Here is a 25,878-nt window from a genome sequence, read left to right as displayed (position 1 = left end):
AACTATATTTATCTACATTCTCTCTTAATAAATAAAATCGAAAAATTGTATTTCTATCAGTTTCCATCTTCCTTTACGTCAAGTTTTTAGTTTAGCACTTTTTTGTTGCTTTTATTACACGGAGAAACGCAGAGGCAGAAATACGCTGCAGAATGCGCTGCAGAAAAACGCAGAAGGTGTCGCGATGGACGCCACGCTTGTGGCGCTCCGTCGAAACTTTTTTATTGCGCTATCGTCACGTATGCACCTGCCTTACGGCGCGTCTTCTTCGTATGCCAACAATCCATCGATTACGAAGTAAGGGCGTGCGGTGGCGCGCTGGGGAGACGCGCGGCGATGAATAACGGCGCGAAGGAGGACGGACGGGCCGGAAGAAAGACGGAGTACGGAAATTTCGTGCGTTCCTCCTCGTGACGGCGCGGGCATTAATACACGCTGCCGTGAATTTACGATGCCGTGGAAAAGCAATATCTGTCGCTCTGGGGCGTGCGCCGCGTTCAGGGTTGGCCGAATGTTCTGACAACCACCTGGCAATCCCCCTTCGATTATTCGTCCGTCCGCGTTTGCAATAGTGAGCGCACGGACCGGCCGCGCAATCAAAGTCGGCCTCGTAAACCCGGCGGTTTTATGCCAAATCCGCCGGATTCGCCGTACCACGTCAATCTCGGACACACCGCCTGTCACGTTGCACACCCGTGTGAATTTCGTCGCCGCGTGCTATTGCGCGAGAGGACGAGTTTTATTTGTACAGCCGTGTCTAAGTGCGGCGGCTTTGAACCGAGCGAGCGGAGAGTTAAAAGATAATTCTGACTCTAATTCGACATTAACGTACGCTGTGTGCGACAGAGCGAAGTGACATTCCGTGACATTCCGCAATGAAATAATCCAGTTACCCTTGTTACGTGTGTGTGAGAGAGAAACATTTGCAATTGATAGTGTACAATTCGGTTCTCTTGAGATATTATTGTCAAGCTCGCGAAATTGTTGTTATTCTAATCTTTATTTTACTTCAGTGCATGACTTTCGGTACTTGTCTCTGGATATCGCGTGATATTGCATCGAACATATTTTTCCGTATTACGAAAAGTGAAGTTTGTGAAATTCTACGATGTCACTTTTCGTATTTGACTTGCAATGTGCATGACTGTGCGACATACGTTGCGTATATTTTCGTGATATTTTCAAGAATATTGGGATTATTCGATTTCTGATGCAACGAGAAATATTAGATGCTGAAACTGACGGATGCTTTATTTTATTTATTTTCGTATCTCTGAACATATCCCTACCGAAGAGAGGTCAAGGATTTAAGAAAATAACACACATGAAATCAAAAATATCTTCTAACAAAAATATCTTCTATCAAAAACCGCTTCCCTGACTTGAGAAATAAAATTTTGTGATCGCGCCTCTATAAAATATACGTATCTATATGTACATTTTCGCCATCTGAATTTATTGGTTTCGGATTTACTACGGTCGCATTCTTCAGCAGCATCGGTATTATCTTTTCCCTATTTTGTTCTGACAATTCTGTGCAAGCACTTTCTATTATATCAATTGTAGAACTGTATTATTCTCATAACTTTATAAAATATCTTGCTAGCATTTTCTCGTTGAAGATACTAGAACATATATTTACTAAAAATAAATGCATAATTGAGCATGTGCTGTTATTCTCCACAATTTTCTAAATTTATGTCATGTCTTTATAAAAAATCAGTATTAATCGATGATATTCTCATTGTGCTTTGCTCATCGAATGAACTTTTCCGTATTTTCTGTTTGACAAGATTAGTTTTATTTTTCTCGAGTGAAGTGCTTTGTTCATATTGGAAGTCGAGAAAGTTTTTGCCGCGACGTTGCTTCCTCTTTCGCATTGCGCGAGCAGAAATAGCCACCGTTCCTCCAAATTCTCAAATTTCCGGCCAGTAAATCGAACGATATAAATTTTCCGTTCTATTTCACTCTTATCGCCTTATCTGTTTCCGTCCTTTCTGTTATCTTTGTCCTCGCTGTCTTATATCGTATCTCAAAGTCGCTGGATTCGAACTGATCGCCGTTTACTTCCGCAGCACAATCGCGAAACGAGGTGCGGATTAAATCCAGTGTGGGATCGATCAAGTTAAAACGCGGCCGCGGCGAGGCGAGGCGAATAATGATTAATTGAAAAGGAACCCGTAGATACGTGATATCGCTGGTAATCGGCTGATTGTGAGTCGAGCGGCGATGGAATCTTTTTAGATCTGGAGTTAAGAAAGTCATTTTCGCGTTGTTTCACAAGCCGGATTACAAAGGGACTGTAATCGATAAGCCTAATGATCCGCGTACAACAATTTTTCCCGCCTTCCTTTGTTAACGGAGTGGAAGATTTTGGAGATAATATCGTTATCGTAGACCCTACCGAACCGCGTTTGTGATCTTCCCTTCTCGATCTTCGATAGCATCTTTTCTCCTCTTTCTCGCTCGCTATCTGTTTATCTTTCTTTTTGCCTCCCCACGTTTGTACCCCCTCCCTTCACTTAATCCGCGATTCTGCTTGATCCCTCGCATACGAGGCGTGCTGGTCGATAATACTAGCAGGGACCGTGCAAACTTTGAAACGAGGGAGAAAAAGTACGATGCGGCGATAAATCGTCGTTCTTTGTGCGATCGCTTTGCAGTATAGTTTATTTGTGCAGTATATGGAAGTGAATTTAATACGTGCCATAGTAAGATTGCACTATAATTATGTATATCCTGAGAAAAATGCTATTATACACTTGATAAATTGCCATAATTAATAACGAGACCTACTTCTTTCACTGGCAACGTATTATTCGGTTTTTTTTACAATAAAACTCATAATTAATAAAAGAACTTATTTTTTCAGTGCGATAATTATTGGAAAAATATTTCCGTTAAATTTAGATAAGAATATTTTGGGAAAGGGCGAATGTACGAATGAGGTCCGATATAATTCCCCCTTTTATCTGCAGAAGAAATATGCAGATCCTAGTATTCTAGGCAACGATTAAGTCGCGCATATAGAATTTTAAAATTATAAAAGTCTCTGTATCTCGTATCTGTTATTAACGGCGTTTTAATTACAGATGAGTTAAATCGCGAATTACACATGATTTATATTTCCCCGGCGTTCTTAATGCCGTAATTGGTTTCGATCGCGCGAAATAATTATTACATCGAGCGATCGATCGGCGCGAAATCCGTAGCGGCGGTATGAAAATCTCTCGCGCATTCGTACATCGGAGAATTGTAATAGATAGTAAATACTACATATACCGCGGCTGTAACGTGAACGCAATCAGGATGGGCTATCTCATGCAAAGCCTCGACGGTCATCTCTGCTTCCACCTCCTTTTACATGTCTCCCACTCTCTCTCTCTCTCTCTTTCTCTTTCGTTCTTGCCCTGTACCTACCTTCAAGCAGGAGCTCGCTTTACGTTCGAATTTGAACCCTCGAGAAAATTATAGAGGTGGGTTTGCGGCGGTGCCGGCCAAGCTAATCCCACCGTATAATTAACCACCGGCAACCGTCCGGGTTCTCGCTGCCGCCGTACGCCATTACTCATGGCTAAGCTTCCACGAATGTGTGTACACATACATTCCCCCGCGATTCCGCCGATTCCACTACCCGCGTGCGGGAACGCGGGTTATACTCGTCCATATCCGCAAAAAGAAATACGCGCGTTTGCCAATATATAGCGGCGACACGTATCTGCCGCCGCACACCTCTCGACGGTAGGTGGATATCGATTCGACCCGGTGGATGCGGTCGGACCGCGAAAATGATCGTCTTTGGAGCGTGAAGCGTGTCGGAGGGTTAGGAAAGCCTCTCTCGTCCTCTCCTCATTCCCATGATATTGTCGAAAAACTTGACGAGACCAGGGGCTCTGATTGTAATTGGACTGCGGAGCGTAAAGCGAAACTGCGGGGAGCCGAATGGAGCGTGGCATTCTCATGTGGTCGATTATTCTACTTTCTAGTTGGAATTGCAGCTACCTTAACGCCGCGATCAACAGAACGTCGTAAAAGTAGTTGTGGCTACAATAGAAAATCGCTTATCGCGAGCTTTTGATATTCAGGTATCGCGTCCAGATATTTGCTCATGCGTTATCAGAAATAAAGTCTTTAAATAAAATTATTGCGTATCTGGCCAAAGTATGATCAATATAATATTTTGTTATCTCCATATTTAAATATTGGATGATTATTCGTATTTCATTTTATTAAAATTGTTAACAAGAGAGGCTTTTTTATAATTATCAATAATTATAATAATATTATAATATTATAATTTATAATGATTTTGTAGAGGGAAGGTGTGTGTGTGTGGAGGGAGAGACTTTTAATAACGTTAATTTAAATAATTATAATTAGTTACTGAAGTTACAATGCATGAAAATATGAAATTCGCAATTTCAGTAGTAAGAGTCAATGATATGACAGGAGCGGAGATGAAGCCGACTTATAGGCTGAGCTTCACTCCAATTCTATAATAAGGACATTGCATTATAAATCTGGAATTTTAATATTTTTCTAATAAGCTAATAACTTTTTTAAAAAATGTTTTTTAACATTATTAACGTAAAAATTAATTCTTTAAACTCTTGTTTAACTAGTTTGATTCAACGGCCATAAAAAATTCGGAATGACGCTGATTAAATTTCAACTCTGCTCATCGCTTATTATAAAATCTATATTAGCATTGCAGACATCCTGTTACTATTATTAGGGCGGATGAATCGATGTATCTAAAGTACATAAGGCAAGATATTCCGTCGCTGCAAATCGCGTGAAACATTATATGAAGTATCGGCGTTTCCGGGAATTTATCTCTCGTTCTGATTGCCCGACGTGTTTTACGAGAGCGGCATCGCCGGCTATCCGGAATCGTTTCGTGAAAGCACCAGAGTAGTTACCATATCGTCGCTGTTATCGGCGTTACGACTGCGCTGGCGCGAGGCCACTCTCGCTATTATCGTGTTTAAACGGGCGGAAAAGTTCATCGTTAAGGCCGGCGTAGTCGCCGGCGTAGTCGCCGTCGCCTCAAGCGTTATTAAATTACTCGTTGACTTTCCATACCGGCGGACGCGCGATACGTTCTCTCTCTTTCTCTCTCTCTCTCTCTCTCTCTCTCTCTCTCTCTCTCTCTTTCTCTCTCTCTTTCCGTTCGCGATAATATGGCTATCCGCCTGTAACAATACGATATTTGCTCACGACTTAAAGCTCGCAGGTGCGTGAGCGAAACATTTTCCTGCATCAGCGATTCGCAAATTGCCCTCCGAGCGGCGGTGTGAAGATAAAAAGGAATTTGAAAAATAAAATACTTCGATAACCGCTGTTTTTACCTTCCTTCACGCGCGCCGCGCGATAAGCTTTAATTACAGGCGGGACTCGCGATCGAATGGGTATCTCGAAAGCGCGATAAATGCATTTCTACACAAACGGGGTGCGATCTATGAATAAGTAAAACCAAATATGGCGATATCATTTAGTACGCTTTTTACAGCCGTTCCGTTACTGTCGCGTTACATCGGCTCGGAAAATTATACGCCTGAAGTTTTATATGTATGTGCACGTATTATAACGCACGCTTTCTCTTGGTTTTACATTCTTTAACTCGTGTTTATTACACGCGCGACTTTTCTACTTCTCTTTTGCCTTCCTTTTTAATATAAGGGACTCTTACATCTTCTCGCTTTTGTGTAGATGCGACACTGGCTGCAAAAGTAATATAGACTAAATTAAAAACTTTATGATAGATAATGCTAAACGAGTGCATCATAATGAAATATCAAGTGGGTAAAACGAAATATGAAGGTAAAATGTTATGAGATGGGCAAGAAAATGTGTAAAAATAGTAGTAAGAGATTCGAGACTAAATATGCTTTCGATAGTTTTGCGGACGTGAGATGTTTACTCGAAGTTTATTCTTGTCCCGCGTCTGTCGAACGGCGATAAGCGGACGCAATCAAGGAACTGGCGGTATATCTATAATGCATCAGCAAAAGTTCGTGATTTCGCTGATTGTGAGTCGGTTCGCCACAGACGAAAACAGTACAGTTGCGCTACGGCGGCGCAATAAAAGAAACTTTGACGAAACGCCGTCATTATGGTGGCCGCCACGAAAGAAATACTTCAGCAGCAAGCGATCGATCGAAGTTATCGCGCGTCTACAGCCGGTCTGCACTAACGACGCGGTCGTTATCTCGAAGTAGTTCTTTCTTTTTTTTTTTCTTTCTAATGGAAAAAGAGCAACCCCTTTAGTAAGAGCACACAGAAGCTGAGCGATGCAGCTTAAGCGATCTCCGTAATGGATGGTGGAAAATAGTTTTCGTTATCGTCGCCATGACGGATGGTCGCCGTATCGGGTAAACGACGGGTTTCGCCTGTATAACCCGTCCCGGCCATTGCCGATTCCTTGGCTGTCCTCGGAGAGTGCCGTCATATCACAACGCTAAATCTCCGCCAGCGTGGCTAAAGCGTAGCGACGTTAGCGCGACCCGTCGCGCAGCTTTCTTCATGGAAAATGTAAGGGGCGGAAGATCAAGGGCTGGTCTCGCGATGAAGGAAGTAAATTACTGCGCTCATGAATTTTTTATGGGCCGTCGCAACGCCCGTCATCGTTGTCGACAAATTCTCCACGGCGCTTGGAGCGACGCTCGATTTTAATGAGACCGATTAAAAGTCGGGCATCAAACGCGCGCCGACGAATGCGTAATCGCCGCACGAACGAAATACCAATTTCGCGACCGTAACCTATTTTTCCGACAGTAAAATACTCCCCCTCCCCCCTCTCCCTCCCTCCCTCCTTGCTGTCTACGGCGAAATAAAAATCTCATTTAACTCGCCGCATCGTGACACGAAGTGTTGCTGAAGTGATTACGAAACGCGTCTGTAATGCACGGACGGCGTGAAATGACTTTTTCTTCGCAGTGTCACGTTTTCACGGCGTAAAAGGCGAGATGGCGCGTCCACGTGCTCTCGCGCGGAACAAGATGGTAATAACGCGGTGAAACGTTTAGCTAGCGATGCCGCGGCTCCCGTCGCACTTCGCGCGCGTTTACGAGTGCGGCGCGCAGTCGGCGGAACGAACGGAGGTGGCAATATCGTTCCGCGCGTCAGACTGCCGCGGCATTAAGTCCTGCACGCGATCTTTACTCACGGCGAACTGTCACCTTAAATATGGAACGGCTGCTTGCGGCCGTCGCGAAATCACTGCCGCGCGACGCAATTTTTTACAACCGTTTAAAACAAAGAATAGGATTGCGCGAACAGAAAGGATCTTGAAGAGTCATTGCTACCAGGTTTGCTTGACTGAATTTAAAAAAAAAGTTTTTGAATGTAGATACAAAAAAATATTTAACTGAAGGAGAATATATATATATACAAAACATCTTTTAGTGATCAGAGAACTTTTTCACGATTAATGTTATAAGAATATGATATTATATCGTCCTCCTTATTCCAAAATCATGAATGTGCTAATTTTTCCGATTTTTCACTAATATCATTTTCTTACCTAATTTTGGACAAAGATTCTATGCCAGAAACGCGAATGCGATAGCAACGGTAAATTAGTGCTTGAATAAGTGAAGGAATTACAAGAACAAAACAAGAATCTGATTTTTCGCAGCAAATTAAATTTTCAAAAGCAATTTTCTGCAATTTTCAATTTTTATAGCAACTCTAAGCTACAAAATTGCACATTTGTGGTTTTAGGGATAGGCATAAGGATGATGATATCATTTTTAGAACAAGACATAATTTAGATTAAAAATTTACGATGTGTTATTTTTATGCGTGCAATATCGCTTTTCTGATACATCACTTACAATATTTTATTATGTGAGATATGTTAGTGTAATTTATCATGCGAGATAGATACTTGATGATTAATTTCAGACTAATAAATTGTGTGACATCAATTTACTATCGCGTTATATCGTTGTATTGTTTTATTAAAAGCTCCCGCTTCGTGATTGTATTCCATGATACGCAATTGTAAAAGTATAAAGTGTAATAATGTAAAAAAATGAGGTCTGTGCTTTTTATTATGTGATATGCTCGTGTAATTTATCGTCCGAGATAAATACTTGATTAATGATTAATTTCAGACTAACAAATAGTGTGACTTTTATCAATTTACTATCGCGTTATATCGTGGTATTGTTTTATTAAAACATAACTGCCGCTTCGTGATTATATTCCATGATTGCACAATGTGCAGGCCACAATTTGACGACCTAAGTGACGAAAATCCCGTATTAAATAATTCCACGCTACATAGTGACGTATAATTCGACTTCGAGTTAATTCGAATAAAGGCTGAATGGTGCTCTTGAATCTAATAGTCACTTGCGAACAATAGAATTTCCAGTGCGCCGCGAATCGTCGCTCGACGCGGACTAATCTTGGAAGCTAATAGTCATTGTGTTCACGTTTCATAACGAATTATGCACTTACATAAATGCAAATTGTGCGCGGGCATACGTCGTCGCGTATGTAAATTCTTGCCCACGGATGTTCTAACTCGGCTCTGGCGACAATCTCGAGATGGTATCTATGTGTACTCGGAACTTGCGGGAAACGTAGTTCGAGACATTCTGCTCGCAGTGCGCTGGGATGGCAAGCGCGACATTTTCTATCAAGCAGACACAGAACAGATTACATATTTTCCCAACAGAATCACGACTAATCTTCCATTAAAAGCTAACGAACTTCCGCGTTAAACCGAAAGCAGTTCCCGTCGTAAACCCTTCGCGACACTTTGAGCATTAGCTAAATTTATTTTTAAATGCGCGAAACGCACAGCAAATGCCTTCGTGCATTTTCGCTTTCCTCCTAACGCCCGCTATTTTGTCGCGTGCTGTGCAGGATACTTTATCTCGCGTAAAGGGCTTTTTCCCCATGTGGCTTTTTTTTCTTACGCGACAATGGGCGGTCTGAAAGCGGAGGTACTACGATGTAATGAGACGACACAGCGATAACGGGATAGGCAACATGGTGCTCCGAGGTGCTTTTGCTCGAAAAATCTTAGCACTCGTGCACGCGCTCCTGAACGCTCAAAGACTTTGAAGGAACGGCGAAGTATAACTGTCGTTTAGCCTTCTGTATTGTATTTCACGCACCTTCCTTGCATTCTAATGAGGACTTTAGACGCGACGGCACGTCGACTTGTTTCTTCTTTCTTCCTTTCTCTTTCCCTCTCTCCATCGACACGCGACCGACTACTATTACTTTTGCTTCAACGCAAAGCGTATGTTTCTTTGTGAAAATGAGAACGTTTAAAGGGATTTTATGCCGGGGATAACGACGCGAATTCAGCAGATCTGGATTTACGCGGGTGGAGCGCGCGATTACGCGGAGAAACGCTCTTTTAGTGGCAATATGAATTTTTATTTCCCAAAAGTCGTTATACTTATATTGTTTGAGTATGTAGACATAAAGAGTTATAGACTGTGGTTTGTAGACGTACATATATGCATACGATTGTATACATTGTTGTTTTTTTTACGCTGGGGTTATTAATAAAAATGTGAAAATATTAAAAATATGGAAATATTTTAATATTTTAATTAAATTTAGAAACGTAAAAGTCAAAAAGCGGAATTATTTACGATCATATTTTTGCTGCTTTCGTGCACCTGGAAATTAATCTCGATAGCTTGCATCATCTTTCAGCGTTCTCTAATTGTCGGCAGCATTGCGCCTTGCATTCCTCGCGGTAAATGGCGAGCGGGCGATATTTCGGATCAGTGGGCGCGTTAAGCTTGAAACAATCGTATAGCAGCACGGCCATATTTATCCAAGGCAACGAATGACCGCGGTCCCATTTGCAGATCGTAAAGATAATAGAGACGCATAGTCGTAGCTATTCTGTGTCATCAATAATCCAACACCGTAACGCGGCCTGCAATTTGCAGGACATTAGCACGACGGTCAGATTTCGGTATTCTGCACTACGAATGATGACTGATTTTGTTAATGTAGCGAATACACGTTCATGGCGCGCGATTTCCGCATCCTATTACGAAGCTGAGAGATAAGATCGCGAGTAATATGATTTCACTATCTACACGACTACAATGAGTACGTGATATAAAAAGTTACGCGAGTTTTTGCACAAAAGCTGCGTACGTACATCTTTGTCTTATTAATCCACAATTGATCGAATTGAATACCTGTAGAATGCAAATAATAGAAGTTGAAACACCGCAGCACAAAAATTATTGTTATTAATAATGTTTTTATCCATCTTCCAATATAACTGAAACCAAAAAGAGCCTATTTTGCTCGTATAATACTCATAAAATAGGATTAAAAATATCAGTGAAATTTAAAAGGTTGGAAAATATTATTTTTTAAAGCCAACATTTATCGTAGCATGTTTTTGAATTGCAAAATAAATGCATGACGCAAATTTTTTAAAATAACAGTCTTTAAATACACGGGTCGTGTTGCGAGAGAAATACCACTTGCCATTTCCCGGACAAATTGTAATAATTGATCTGATTCACGCCGGTAGACGTTATATAACTAGACCTGGTAATTAATCGTGAAAGCTTACTCAAAATTCCGCCGCTGCGGAGAGTATCGCGGGTGTTAGTCAGATTCGCACTCAATTAACACACTCGCGCTTACGTTGCGCGCGACTCCACGACGGGGGCGACATTATGGATTTTATCGCGGCGGCCGCTAATTGCTACTGAAATTTATCTGGCGCCTCCATATTCTGCGGAATATTACTATGGCGCTGCAGTAGTAGTACTCGAGATCATAACTTACCGTCCTAAATCAACACGGTGTTCTCTGCGGCGCTAAAACGCTGCGAGTGGTGTCTCGTTTGATTTTGCTAGGTAACTCGCCGAGCAGCCCGCTAAATCAAGTACATTTGTTCAAGTTTTTTTCCACCCTATGCAAAGTTTCGAATTATTGTCGTGAAAAGATGTGCCATACGAACGAGTCGCAATTACGGGGAAGACAACCGTGTAACGGCAACATTAATCTTTTCTTCTTTCTGCTGAATGTATCATAGATGACGTTTCTTAAGCAAAAATCGATTTGCAGTTTTCAGACACGCGCAATATCATATTTTATGTGTATAACTAATTTTATTAACTAATTATTTTTACTACCAATGACGAAGGATGTACGAAAAAGACAATTGGATTGTGTACTTAAATTTCAAGCTTAGTAAACTTAATAAGTTTCTTTCCATTTTTCGAGTTTGCCATGTCAATTCGGACAGATATAAAAGTTGAAAGATGCGAATGATATGTGCCAGCGCGGCGTGTACAGGAAATTGTGTGTTGTGTGTAAAGGAAATAGTGCGATAGAACACGGAAGGGTAAGAGTAGCTGCGCGAAAGGAAGGAAATGAGAAACGGAGGTAGGGTACGGAAATACTAAGGCGGAACGGAAAGCGATATGGCAAATGAGAGGGAAAAAAAATTAAAGAACGAAGGAGGGCGAGACGAAGGAGCGGCGCGAGGCGAACGAGAGAATGAAAATTAGAAAGGGTTCGATGGAAAGGAATCGGAGACGCGCGGCGGGAGGGGGGAAAGAGGAAGGAAATGGACGAAGGAAGTTGGATTAGCCGGGAAGTATAAGAAAAGGACACAGGACAGGAGAGACCAGACGAAGAAATAGGCCGTCCACTCGCGCGCACAGATTAAGCATCTTAATCACTTACGAGCAAAACTGCAAATTGCGCACTCAGACGAAATGAAAACGGCGCCAAGTATAAGCGCGTGTAAGAGAGGCGCTCGGAACAAAAAATTCAGCGGGGCTTGAAGCGCAAGCGAGGAAAGGACGCCGGAGCCCGTGAACACGGATGGGAAGGGCGAGCGGTCAGAGAGAAAGGGTCGGCGAAAAAGTCAAGAGCAAAGGACACAGGAGACATGCTCGGTGAATTGGAGACGCTTTGCGCGAAGTGAAATGGTGTGAGTTACGTTACAAGCGAGCTTAGAGGGAATACAGATAAATCTTGTTCTTTTTGTTTTTTTTATCAGCGACGTTACACGTCTCGCCGCTTTAATCTCGGTGCTGTAGTTCTAACGCGGCGGCATTCTCTATAATTAAAAACGAACTTGTTTCGAAACTATGCGAATTACATTAGCAATAAAATTTTCCGCCGTGAGAACTTTGTTCCCGATGTATAATGCTGTATACGCTTTTATTATTGCGGCTGTATTTCATCATTTTAATGCAAAAGTTGCCCGTCTAACTTGCAAAAACATTAAGTACTGTTTACTGTAATGCAAAAGTTACCGGTAATTAAGTATAATTCTCTTTTTTGCTTGTTTAACATTTTTTTACGTCGCGCTCTCTTTATCTTCGAGAAGCAGGCTTTCGTAAATTTATGTACTGAAAAGGATAATTAAGTAAACCGGCGCGCGCGAATGTACTAGGCTGACAAGTAGGTTAATCTGCTTTTGCATAATAATTTTTTTCGCATACGCCGCCTTCATTACAGCAGGCCACAATCCCGTCTTTCCTGCTATCTTGCTTGATGATATACGACTCGGCATTAACGGTTGTCGCGCCAACGAATTTCCTATTTACAGAGATTTCGCTTTTCACGAAAAATGCAACGCTCGCAGATGCGGAAAATTTATTTTCGTAACGTAAGTTTCAGCGTCAAGACTGAGAATCGTTCCGTCGTTCCGCAATGTATTATTATACAAGGTGGTCCACTTGTCCTGTTGAAAATTTAAAAAATGTGGTAGAGGCAAAAGATAAATGGTATAACATGAAAAATTTTTCTATCAACTCATTTTTTTCGTAAATGCAACGGTGCAACAGAAAAGTGCAATTGCGTTTTTTTTAAATGAAATTATATTTTTTTTTTTTAAATAGATTCTTCTGAATAATCTGTGTATAAAAGTATTGGGATAAAGTGTTTGAAAAATAAATATTTCACGAGATATTTGAAACCCTAAATACTTTTATACACGGATTATTAGAACCTGGCTTAGTTTCGTGGACCATCCTGTATATTAAAAATAACAGTGCTGCAACAACATCGAGACATTGTATAATTTCTTGCATTTTATCTCTCGCGACATGGCAAATAAAATCGATTCAATCAAAATATTGTTATATGCAGTAGTACACTATGCAATACACTATGCAGTAATGTCAACAAAATCACGATAATTAAAAACATCAGCAAAACAACGAAATGGCGATCTGCAACAACCAACAGACACACGTGATATTTTACTATTCGCTGAAAATGTTAGTCAATGTAAATTTTGTGAGTTGAAATTTTGATATTGTAGACAACATATGGAAAAAGTTTCCCTCGAATTATTTGTGACAATTTAAATCCACGGCAATTAGCGCGAAATACATTTTTCCGCGTATGCAGTGTTTTCTGTTATAATTCTGTACATTTTTCAAAGCAATCTGTTTCATATTCATATAATATTAATAAAAACTGTACTCACTCGCGCAACAACACATTTTCAAATCTCTATTATTAGCAAGAACTTAGCGAGACGCGCATATCGCTGTGCCAACGTTTTTTATGTCACGCGGAAAGTGGAATCAGCGCTAAATGACGCTGGCAAAAAACACTCACAACGTTTCTAATTACTGAAATTCCCGACTTGCCGGCCGCGAAATGCGCGGTGCGGAAAACGGACGCTCGTCAGCTTCTGACGTTCCGGCACAAAGCGTCATCGCGAGTGTGCCTTACCGCGAAATCGCGTATCGCCGCGCATACCGCATCTTTTTGCCCGGCGCCAAGATTAAAGTCCTTTGCGCTTTGTTCGCAAGAGTGTTTGACACTCGCCTACGCTCCCTCGCTTACGTTTTGCGCGGCGTTTCCTTCGGGCGGAAGACAGACGCCAACGAATAAGCCAATGAATAATTTTCTTCAACGCATATCAGGTCGAGCTAAGGCTAAATTAGTCTCGGGGATGAAATGTGGGCGTAGTAGCGATGGCGCCTAGGAACTTGCGGCGCCCTAACGAGACTCTAATCTTCTTCCCTCATTGAAGCTTAGGGCAGCTCGCTCAAACTTTCGCCTCGTGCACCAAGTAATTAAAATGTTAATCGAGGAATTAGCCAGTTAAGGAGAAGGTTCGGCCGGGTGTATACTTCGATTTCGGCCGGCACGTCGTCTGTCTTAATTAACGAAACTTAGAAATCGAACTTTGATCAGGTATGTTTAATGCGAGCGAACAGGAATCGTGACAATGACGTTTTACAAGGTATTTCTGAAGCTACTTTAATAATACGAATAAATGTCTGCAATGCAGTAATAATGAACTGAACGTTAGATATTGCGACAGCTATTCTCGCTATTAGAATTATTATATTAATAAATATTAGGCGGATTATTTGATATTTATCAGACTGAAAAAGCGATATATTGTGTTTCCTATATGTTACATTATAATTAAAAACAAAAAGAGAAATATACGAATTTATGGCGTATAAAAAATATGAAAAATACGCATTGAATAAAATGAAATACCGATTTTATCTAAAGTTCGGCGCATCACATGCTGCAAATGTAATTTCTCGGTCATCCGCGGGATGACGGTTTCTCGTTTGGGATTCCTATTTCGAAAATTAGTTGGAAAATTAGTTTTGGCCACTGGTTTACCGCGAACTTTTGAAATTGGTAGGTTGGGCCGACACGACCGGGGAAACACAGTTTTCTGTCGTCGAGGCACCTCGTACATTGTCGAGTTCTAATGTTATTACAGTTCATTCCGGATGGCATTTCAACGTCGGTCAGCGACGAAATGTCGACGAAATTGTTATCTTCCGTTACAACATCTAAAAGGCAATCTTTCACTTTTTGTTGCAGGTTGGACGACGAGAAACTGGATCTCATTAACGTAAGTAATTTCGATAAGACGAAGCATTACCTTCTACAACTTTAATTAAACGTCTCACTCAACGGTATGGCACAGAAATTATATTTATCCGGAATCTGAGGCAAGTCTAAAATTTATGAAAAGTACAGTCGCGTTAATTGCAACGCCAAGGTAATAACGCAAAAACTAAGTAACATGTAAGAGCAAGAGCGATATTAATAATAATCCAACAATTTAATTTAATTTCCAGTAAAACTCGTACTCATTAAATTTCAGTTATTATTATTACAATTTACTCATTATTATTATTTCAATTTGCACAAGGCGATTTATAGATACAATAAATTAATCCGATCTAGGCAGTCCATATGATGCGATTTTCAGAGACATGATTATTTTACAACCTAGTTCTCTTCCCACGCATACACGCAGAATCAATTAAAAGCTCCGCGATATTAGCTCGCTGTAATCGCGTAAGCCTCCGATTTTGTCGATGTTGATCGACGTCGATATACGGGACACAGCGGATGGAAATGGACCATGGTAGAACTACGCATTCCGTATCAAACGTTGCCGGCGTCATGGCGGCCTAATGCACCGCGTCGCGAGCATAACTGTATGCACCAAATAACCGGAAATTACCGGGCGCATTTCAATCAGAGCCGCCCGGCAACGTCCGTCGCATGAACCATCGTTTGTTCCGCATAAATAGACGCCCAACCTGTATGATAATCTCTCAAATCGAGCCGGGAAATCTCGGGGGGAATTGCCGGCTCCTCTTTGAGAGAGAACTGATTTTCCGGTGAAACCAAATAAACGGTCTCTATATTCAATAGAAAGGGACGCTTATTTATTACACTGCGATTATCTTCTTATCGTATCGAATATCGGATGTAGTGCAAAATATGGGGATCAGCGGCCGAGATACGTTCTTTCATAAACTTGGTTAATTTTTCTCTGGGAGTAAATTATAGGAGTATAATTTGATATTGATGTTACTGAATATTTAATAGTTAATTAGCAAAAGTGAACCAGCTTCTTGCGAATGTAAATTACAACACCTCATCTTTCAGTTTAGTTTCGACTTAACTTTAATAATTATTTAATATTAGACTTCTCAAAGTTGCGATCAATATTGGCGCTCAATTAATTTTTCGCTATGGAAAAGTTTGGTGGAAAGCTGTAAGTTATCAAATGTCAAAATATTTTAATTTTTCAAAGAGCGTATTCTCACCCATCGATTCTCTTACACTTTACGATATCGTCGATATACGTGCAATACATATTTGATATACGCGCTTTGCATACGTGCGCTAGAGCGGCAAAATTATACGGAACTCGCACTCATGACAAGTACGATAATAACGATATTTCGGAATTTATCTTTTGTAACAATGCAAAATGGAGTGTAAATTGCAATGGAATAGAAACAGAAATTTGCAATGCAAACAATGCCGAACAATATTATATGTTATATAGTCGCGATTGAATATTGAAAATGATTTTCCATCGTTTAATCCTACATCGTATTGCATCAAGTTCCGCTGCGAAATTGCGCACTTAAGCAAGGATGGAACGCAATATCGTGTAGTAACACCGCAGATTTATCTCGATTGTGCATTGCTGTATTTACCAACATGTTTCCTATTGCGGTAGTTACGATACTTTACGCGTAGTGCAGCAAAACAATCGTCTTTGACTTGGATGAAGCCACCTACATTTACCCTCGCGCAGCAATTGCATTTCTCTTGAGATAGGGACGCAGCTCATTAAATCTCCCCTGCGGTCGAATGTTTCAGCAAACCACGGTACGACACTGTATATAGTCTTCTGATATATACGCGAACGTAAACGATGTACTTTTACAACTGCGCACTTGAAATTAAATGTCTCGAATGAGAATACCATGCGCATAAACACTTCGTCTGAGTTTTATTAAACGTTCTAAGATACACGAAAAGACGAAGTACTCCTTGAAGATATAATTTCTTCCTCATTTTCTTTATCTTATTTCATATTACATAATAAAAAAAAAACTGAAGTTACTCTTTCATTACTTTTGATAGATATTTTTAACTATTTACTTGTACAAATGTCATTCGTTCATAGATTTTTAAAAAATTTTCATTGTTTTTTTCATTATCACATCGTAAGTGGTAATGATAAGAAAACTCATGGTTGGAAAATCAATTGAAAAAGAAAAATCAATTGAATATATTCTGCAATCTTTGCGGATGCCAGGATACGGGGAAGTCTTTATTCCTCCTCTGTGATATCAGTATCGAGCATGTGCACCGGCAATCTCAAGAGAGTGCCTTTACTCCACAATCTTCCGCTTGCGTTTTATTGCCGAGCTACTCGCCTCCCGCTTGTCGAACTGCTCTCTTGATTTTTCTCAGCCACTTGTTTTCATCGCACTCTCTTCTCAGACACTACCTCCCGAGGGTGCTTCTCGCTCCGTAGAAACCTTACTATCTTGATCAGCAGACATACGTTCCCTAACATCGCATTAGCCGAAGTGAATCCTCGAACAATTCAATGGCTTGTGAACTAAGAGAATTAATGGCACATTGGTAGCAGATTGGTCGGCAACAGATCGGCAGCAGTCATCTCGAGTTTTATAGTGTTGTAATCACCGTGTAATTCACTCTCGCAGAGAGACGTTCATGAAACATTTATATAGTTGTAACGATTTTTCCGAGATTTTCATTTAAATAACTAATGCGCTCTATATTTTTATTATTAAAAATGCATGAAATGCATTTTTCCATTGGGATGCCACGCAGGACGGCTCTCTCCATTTGCATATCATTTTGCAGTATATGCGATGGTAATCTCAGGGGAGTGTCCACTTCACAATTCTTCGCGTGTGTCATATTGCCGCTGAACGACAGTCCTGATTGTTCTCGCGGAAAAAAGAACTGTTTTTCCCCCGGTTTTTTCTCGAATGGTATTCTTCGCAGATGATTCTCCATCTATATAATCCCGCTGTTTCTAGTGTACACAAAAGCATAAATAAACGTTCGCGATGAAACTTTGTTTTGTTAATGAAGCAAAACTGTTATCCTATATTGTAACATTATACATCGATTCTGTAATTGTATAAATGTATACAAAATAACTCTGCGAGAATGCTAGTTTTGTTTTAAAAGTAATATCTTTCTTTTTTACTAAAAAAAACTGAGAATAATTCACTTTTTTTTGTTTAAAAAAGAAAAGAAAAATTGTAAAAGTTGCAAAGTACATTTCACGTCAGAATGAAATATGTTAACATTTTTTACATATTTATGTATGTTTTGTTAATATTATACATTTAATTGTGACATTACATGCTACATCGTTAGTTTTTTTATATGATATTACGTATTTCTTGTTAATATATTACGAATATGAATGGTGGAATACATGAATTTGAGTGTATCATGTAGAGAACGTATTAAAGAGAGAAAATAATTGACGTTTTAATATCTACAATTACAGAGTTAACTCGGCAAACTTTAACAAAACTGCTGTACTAAGCTTAATGAAAGCTCTCTAAAACTATAACAGCTGACACTTATAATTTAACCGTGAAATATGCTTTATAAGTTATTAAATGATTCGGAAGTACCGAGCGTTTCATATGCATATGCAAACATGCCTTTCTAATTAATTCTTTTAATATTATATATTCTCACCGCATTTCTCACATCGCTGTTATCGCCTTTGACAATTTTGCAAAGTAGCTTCCATGAATAGAAACTTGTTAATGAGTTTAGCTTTCGTAAATGTGATTCTCTCGAGGCAATTTAAACTAAAGCGTCATTGTATTTCGTTATTTATACGAGGATGAAAGGGGAGCAGGCGACCCATTTATAACCCTTATCTGGTATCAGAGAGGCATACTGATAGGAGGGGTTTGTCTTTATGGCGAGGAGGAACATTCAATAGCGAATTTTACAATGGTAACGATCGCTTCTCGTGCGAAAAGTTCGATCACGAAAACTTTTGCGGGAGTGTGCGCACAAAGAAAGCGTGCTCCACGCTTTCCTTTCGTGGCGTGTCCTTTTTTCTCGGAAAGTACGAAAAAAGAAAGTTTCGCTCGGCGAAAATCTTTACCCCCGACTCGTGAGACAATGGCACGGTTCTTCCTTTCGCGTCGAGATCGATGAACATTACGAAGAAAGATGGCGCGATCATCCTGTCGCCTGCCCTATTATATATGTTTTGTCGCGATAAGTTTTTCCGAGGAAACTATACTTGCACGGTGACACATTTATCACGAGTCTTTTCGAAGCAATGAAATCCGATAAACAAGTTTCACGGGGTGAACATCTTGGATTTGTCGTTTACTTTTCAATACATTTAAATTATTACATAATTATTGTGCATATATAAATGCGTAAAAAATAATAAAAATAATAAAATCTTTAATAAATTTAGTTTACAAAATATTGTTACAGCGTGACACAAATTGAATATTGTCTCAATAGAAGCAAATAATTTCGTGAAAAAATATCGTGTAAAGTGGCAATTATAAATAAAACGTTGCAATGGACATTTATACATCGGCAGGACAATAGACACTCTCCCCGACTCTTAACGCGATGTAGAATGGACCAGGAAATAAGTTACCTCCACGGTTTGCAACTCCGGGGGATTGCTGATGGAAAAGGGATATTTAACTCGACGAACTAACAACGCCGTTTAAATTAATTCCTCCGCCGTGTTAAATACTCGCCTACTTCTGGCTACTGTACCTCTGCACTTCCGCACCTATCGCCTCGCAATTGTTGTCGGACGAGTCGCGCGCACACCAAAGCGGCAAAACAGTATGTCTGAAACAGTTGTCGCGAGAGAGGTACCACCGTGTTGTACCTCTCTCGCGTTTGGCTCTGACGTTAATACGGCGAATTAATACACGAATTAATACACGAATGAGTTTCGCGAGTGTGAGTGCGGAAACGGATTTAAACGATCCGTATTAGCGCAACAGTTATATTTCACCGACGGGTGGATATTCATATTCGTCCTCGCGATTAGCATTATTGCTACATCTCCGCAATACGCTGTCTTGATATTAACGGTTAATCGTCGGTATTACGTTGCAGCAGTTCGTAACGTGGAACCAACTTATTATATTTTCGCATCGAAGCTTATTCTTCTAAGTGATTTATTATGCTTTCCGGTCGTATTACGAAGAATCTTGATCGAAAATGACTGTTGCATTAGCAAGACAATAATTCCAGTGTTGTAAATGGCAAGCTTTTTAAATTTTATTTTTGAAAAAAAGTCTAATTTTGCGTAGCTGGAGGTAAAATATTAAAGATATTTTATGAGATATTTTTACGAGGAGATGCAAATGCTGCGAATGATGCATTTTCACAAAGTTACGATTTATAGCTGACAATAGTGAGTTTTGGATTTTGGCCAACGGAAAACGGAAACGTGTAAACAAGTTTGAAGCATTTGCGAGCAGATGTATCGATTTGTCATACACTATCGAGACAGATGTCATACAGTATTTTCTTGCGCATATATATTTTGAAAGTGAGTCCTGCATACAATTCACTTAATATAACCTGAATTATAATTAGTTCTCTCTCCGCATATGTAATCATTTCAATGCAAACGCCGACTGCGGAATTAATTGAAGCTTTTTTCCAATCTACCATAAATGACGCGCGATCCGTGACATTTAATGGACGCCAGGTGCAGTGAAGAATAAAGGCTAATTATACTGATGCAGGAAACTGGATTTTTATTCAACTCCCACGTAGCCAGATAATTGAATTTAAACTGCGAGTTTTGACGGCGGGCTGGCGACTTTTCGTCGTATAATCGCAGCAGCGGTATCTCGGTGACAGTAGATAGATTAAGCCGCAACAAGGTAAAATTAAATAATAATTTGCAACCAGGCGAACCCGTGAATATGTTACGCACGTGCTCGGCGTGCGAGCGCACCACGCACAATACACCCGCGTCCACAAATCCCCGATAGCAGTATCGCGAGGAGTATACCCTCTTTTTGCCTTCATTTCTGTCCCGTTGATTTTATTTGCGAATACGCGTTGCGAATGAAACAACACAGGCAGAGCGTGCGTTTCTGCCCACGCGCGCGGGAGCGCTGGTCTGATCAATGGAAATAATTAGCCGGATAAAAACGGTAACTTGACGATCCATCCGTTGTGTAAACTGTCCGGGTTTACGAAAACTCGCCAACAAATTTATTCCAAAATAAATTTTGCAAATTGCACGACGCGTTAACGCGATTGCAACTGCATGTTTGCAATTTGCTGACAGCGCAAACGAATATATAAAGTAGATAATGGCGTCGGATAAATAGACAGCAATGAAAATCAAAATATATCCGGTCTCGTCATTGTGTGTCCACTCTTTTAATCTTCTCGCGTGTGTGTTCTTCATTATTTTCGTAAAATATAATACAAGCTTTTGTTAAATTGTTGTACGTATTAATTATCATTAATTACAAATATTTATTGCTTAATAAGATTTTACATTTACTTAAGATATCGAAGAAATTTTTCATTTAAGTATTGTATGTGTCAATACTTGCATAAATTATTTTGAGTGACTGTAAGCCAATTATATTTTTCCTTTGTCCATAATATATAAGAATATAGAATAATAATTATGTACTTCATCGAAAATCAATAATTATCGATAAAATATATAATTATTATTCTATGTTCTTATATTTCGTGAACAAAGGAAAAATATAATTGGCTTAAAGTCACTACATTTATGCAAATATTATATTTATTTTGTAAATTGATATTTACCAATATCCTCTTTGAGGAGACTATCGGTCGCGTTTGCTTTCTTATTCCTGCGCCGCAGGCTCTTCTCGTAAAATACAATTTTCGATATCATGGAAGAAAAGCCGTTTTCGCAAAGGCGAGCAGTCGTGCTCTTCTTGAAAGCTCTTTACCGTCTTGATAGCTGATACTATTAAGAGGATCACGATATATACATACACGAGAAATCGGGTAATTTCTCATGTAAAATGCAATATCCGATTGTTCTAGATGTTATTTTTTAAAATAACGAATAAGTAGTGTGCTATATTTGTAAGAAGTATTTGCGCTGTACAGTGATTTAAATCTGCAGGTTTAGCGCGATGGGATGATACACGGCTTAAAGTTCGCGCACACGAGGTTTATTAATCCATGTAAATTTGTACGCGGGAGAACTTGGATAGACAAATGATGCTGTTAAAACTTAGGACAGCTATCGGTGGTTGAGGGAAACCAGATCTTAATACCTCGCATGTGTTTAATGATGTGCGGTTGCAGACTGTCACGATGTGACGTTCGGAACTCCAACCGGAGAGTTGTAATAATATACTGACTCTCTCACTCTCTCTCTCTCTCTCTCTCTCTCTCTTATTCCGCAATATCTCCGTTAAATTCAAGTATTTGTCATACGTGTGTGAATATTTCCTACAAACTAAATTCTACGGCAATGTTATAGTCACATTATTATGAAAATATAATTGCCAGCAATAAGTACAAATAAATGATTCCACGCGAGTTTATTTCGCCGAATAAAAGGTCATATATTTGCATTCCATATTTTTGCAATTATATTTTCAATTAGACGCTTACGTTAGTAATCTCTGATTCTAACGCATTTAAAACTTTCCGCAACTTAATTAATGTCTTTTTCACGTTTGCATTCCCCGGCCGAATCCGCATTCACACCAATTGCTGGTGATGGCGGGTCAGAGCAATCTGTCTTCTGACATATGTTATTTTCTTTCGCGCCGGCCGCTACTTAGTCACCAGAAAGGCAGCGGGCGCTCTCTCCATGAATAAAACGCTAGTTATCGAGATCGTAAATCGCGAGGAGCATGCCGCGGCCGTTTGCGCCCGCAGGCCCAAGTGGAAACAGCGAGCGCGCGCGCGAGGTCAGCTGTGGGATTCGTGCATCTCTCGGCGCTTGATTTATTCAGAAAATTTTCACCGCGATACGATTCTCTCCTCGTCCCTCCCGACTTTGCGCGGTAAGTCGAATAATTGCCGGCCCCCAGAGAGTAAATGAATCTAATTGCATCTAAAATTTAAATGGGCGCCTGGCATTTGCATTTAATACTGACGTCTAACTAGCTGTACGAAGCTCGATAAAGCAAGACCGGCCGCGATATCTGGTGTCCACCCTCAACGAGCCTGCAAGATCGCCGCCCTAAACAGGTCCCCTTGAAAGGGGCGCGTAACTGTTAACGTTTGCCGCGTGGTTATGTCGCCGACATGTCACTTGATTGCACGACACGCAGATACATCCCCAATACAGTTGTCAGACCAATTAATCTATTAGCGAGAGAATCTTCGTCGATATCGTGTTTTCTACGCCAGGATCAAAGTTTATCACTTTAATGAGTTTTCGGACATGAAAACACATATATAAATAACATTCTAAATAGCAAAAAGTCGCGTTTTTGAGAACAAAAACGCGACTATCGACTCGAGAACGAGTTTCTGCGCATTCATTCGGTGCCAAAATGCACGATGTGAATACGAATCATAGGAATTGTCGACTCGCGGGCTATAAAGAATATTTATCGCAGTGAGAAATCTTAACCGCAGAAGTTTAATGCGGTCAACTGTGAACTCCCGCACACTTCTAAACAGTGTTGCCGACGAGGGTCGATGTTTAGCGGCAGTGTGGTTATGCTGGAAACTTGCCGCTTGATTGCTCGCACGCAGATACGCTTGCGAACATGACGCGAAAGGAATTACTTCATCAACGACGTAACATCAAACTTTGACCTGTCCCCGTATAACCCGGGAGTCTATCCTGAGAGCTGTCACTGGGTGTCCCAATACGAACGGCTACTTTGATTGCCTCGACGACGTAGTACGTAGAAGCGCCAAAATGGAGTTGCTACTAACTCACACGGGGGCGAAGGAAAGAGGTAGGATAGTAAGAGAAGTGGAATATTCTGTTTATTAATTAACAACACTAGGAATTTGCAGAGAAATGCATAATATGATTTCGTTACGATAAAAGCGAACTTATTTTTGCCGTAAGGAGTGAGAACTGTAGTCGCGGCGCTAAAAAAATGACAAACATAATTAATTTTATTATACTTGAGAGAATTGGATTGATTACGGCATATAATTTTGCGTATAATTCTAATTTGGTTAACTATAATTTGTGAATATTTCAGTTCCAAAATTTTATATCACTGATTTTGTACGATATTTTCCTTGTGGCATAATGATGCTATCAGTTCAATGAATAATGCAACGTGATAGGAATTCGACATGTATATACATATACATATATTATGTTTTTCGGTATTGATCGAAATTTGATCGCTGTACTATATAAGAAATGGGTGGCTCGGAAATAGAAGAGCTTGTTATTCAATTCAAATGTTGTTCCCAGTTGATTGCATAGCGGTGCCAATAAATTAAATCAGAAGAGTAAATCATGTGAAATTTGTTGAATTTTACTTGCGGAATTTTATTACCCATTCAGAGAGATATTTTCTCATAATACTAATATAATAAGATATTTTTCTGAGATATCCAGATTCTTTGAGAAACGTCGAGGATTCTTCATAGCGTTTTATTTCGTTTCTCGTTGGAGATATCAACCAAGTTGGAACTTTTTATGAAAGGATGCAGCATGTAGGCGGTGCGTAGGAAGTTTTTCTTTATATTTGCGTATTATATGAATCTATCTGGCATAAAAAAATGTCGTCTATTTTCCATTCGTCGTCTATTTTCGTCCAGCAGTAATTTATACTGACATATATTGGTAAAAGATGATACTTTTTAATTAGCGTAATTTTTAAATTCGATAAAATTTAATATTATCGCGATGTAATAGACTAAAACTTTTTCTGATATATCAAAAATATGTTAACATACCATGTATAATAACTTTATCGATGTATTAAGAGGCACAATATATATTAATTACAATATATTGCGAAAAAAAATAACCATTGTTACTATGTCATATTGCGGTAAATTTCTCTGCTCGAGCAGAATAAATGTGACAGCTTTTCTAGTCCCTTACTTTCAGCTAGAATAAGATTAAAGGAGACGTCAAAGCATCCCCCCTAAGCATATTCGCTCTTCAATAATTTCAATCGACAAAATGCCGTTGATCTCGCGAGGATGCTTGCGCGAAACGCCGCGCTTAATATCGTCGTATCCTCGTTTTATCGCTCGTCATAGTGCGACTTTACGCGCGCAGATAGCACTCCTCATAGCAGGAAGCTACTCACTCTTGCCTGACGGCGGAAAAGGCGGGCAACTGATAAGGCCGCGGGAGTTTACGCAATATTGTGATAAAGGCGAAACGTCGCCCCTTCTGTGTGGGGTGATAAACGCAACGCGGAGGCTGGTAGACGTGCGCAGTAGAATGCGGAGGGCAGGGACGCCCGGCATCCCGTCGCGCGGACGTGAGGAACGCTCGACGGGACATGGAGAGGCACTGCGGAGAGAGGGAGCGCCGGTTAACGAGGATAAAGGGCACGGCGTAATGGACAGTGCGCGCTGAAATTCATGCCTGGTCGTAAGAAAAATTGGACCCGCCGCCTCCGCCGTCGCCGCTGCGGCGCTTTTCCCACCGGAGAATTAATTCGTTGAAACTTATAACATGGTTCCCGCCGCGTGTACTATACACAATGGCCGGAAAAGTGCGGGTATCGTTAGCAGGAAGGAAGGAATTTCGAGTCGGGGGCGTCGACTTTCACTAATGAACTTTTAAGACAAAGAGCGTCATCGATCGCGGGCAGAATTTTGAGCATAAAATTGTCGAGGCTTTTTTCTATCCGGTTTCCGTTAAAATTGAAACTGCAATTGGAAACTAACGTCAACTTCGAATGTTTGTTTCAATTTTTTGCTGGTTAAATCACGCCGCGTTTATAAACAAGAAATCTCTCTAATATCGATCCGTGCTTTATGGACCGTGCTGTGTATCCGACGAAACACTGTTGGAATTTTTAGCCGCGCGGCTGCGGAATATTTCACAGATTGGTGGCGTCGAGTGACGATAGAATTTTGATAGACATCACCGCGTAT

General features: G+C 40.3%; 1 protein-coding gene across 1 annotated transcript in view; it reads left to right on the top strand.

The window, feature by feature from the left end:
• The window catches only part of Invadolysin (leishmanolysin-like peptidase, invadolysin), a 246,089-nt gene that overhangs the window by 179,000 nt on the left and 41,211 nt on the right, over window positions 1-25,878 (top strand). Inside the window, exon 4 of the mRNA XM_012366169.2 lies at window positions 14,830-14,860. Within this exon, the coding sequence (XP_012221592.2) occupies window positions 14,830-14,860 (31 nt within the window). The remainder of the gene's footprint in view (window positions 1-14,829; window positions 14,861-25,878) is intronic.

The sequence above is a fragment of the Linepithema humile genome, chromosome 4 (genome assembly GCF_040581485.1).
Source record: "Linepithema humile isolate Giens D197 chromosome 4, Lhum_UNIL_v1.0, whole genome shotgun sequence".
Lineage (NCBI taxonomy): Eukaryota > Metazoa > Arthropoda > Insecta > Hymenoptera > Formicidae > Linepithema > Linepithema humile.
This window is presented reverse-complemented; position numbering and strand designations above follow the sequence as displayed.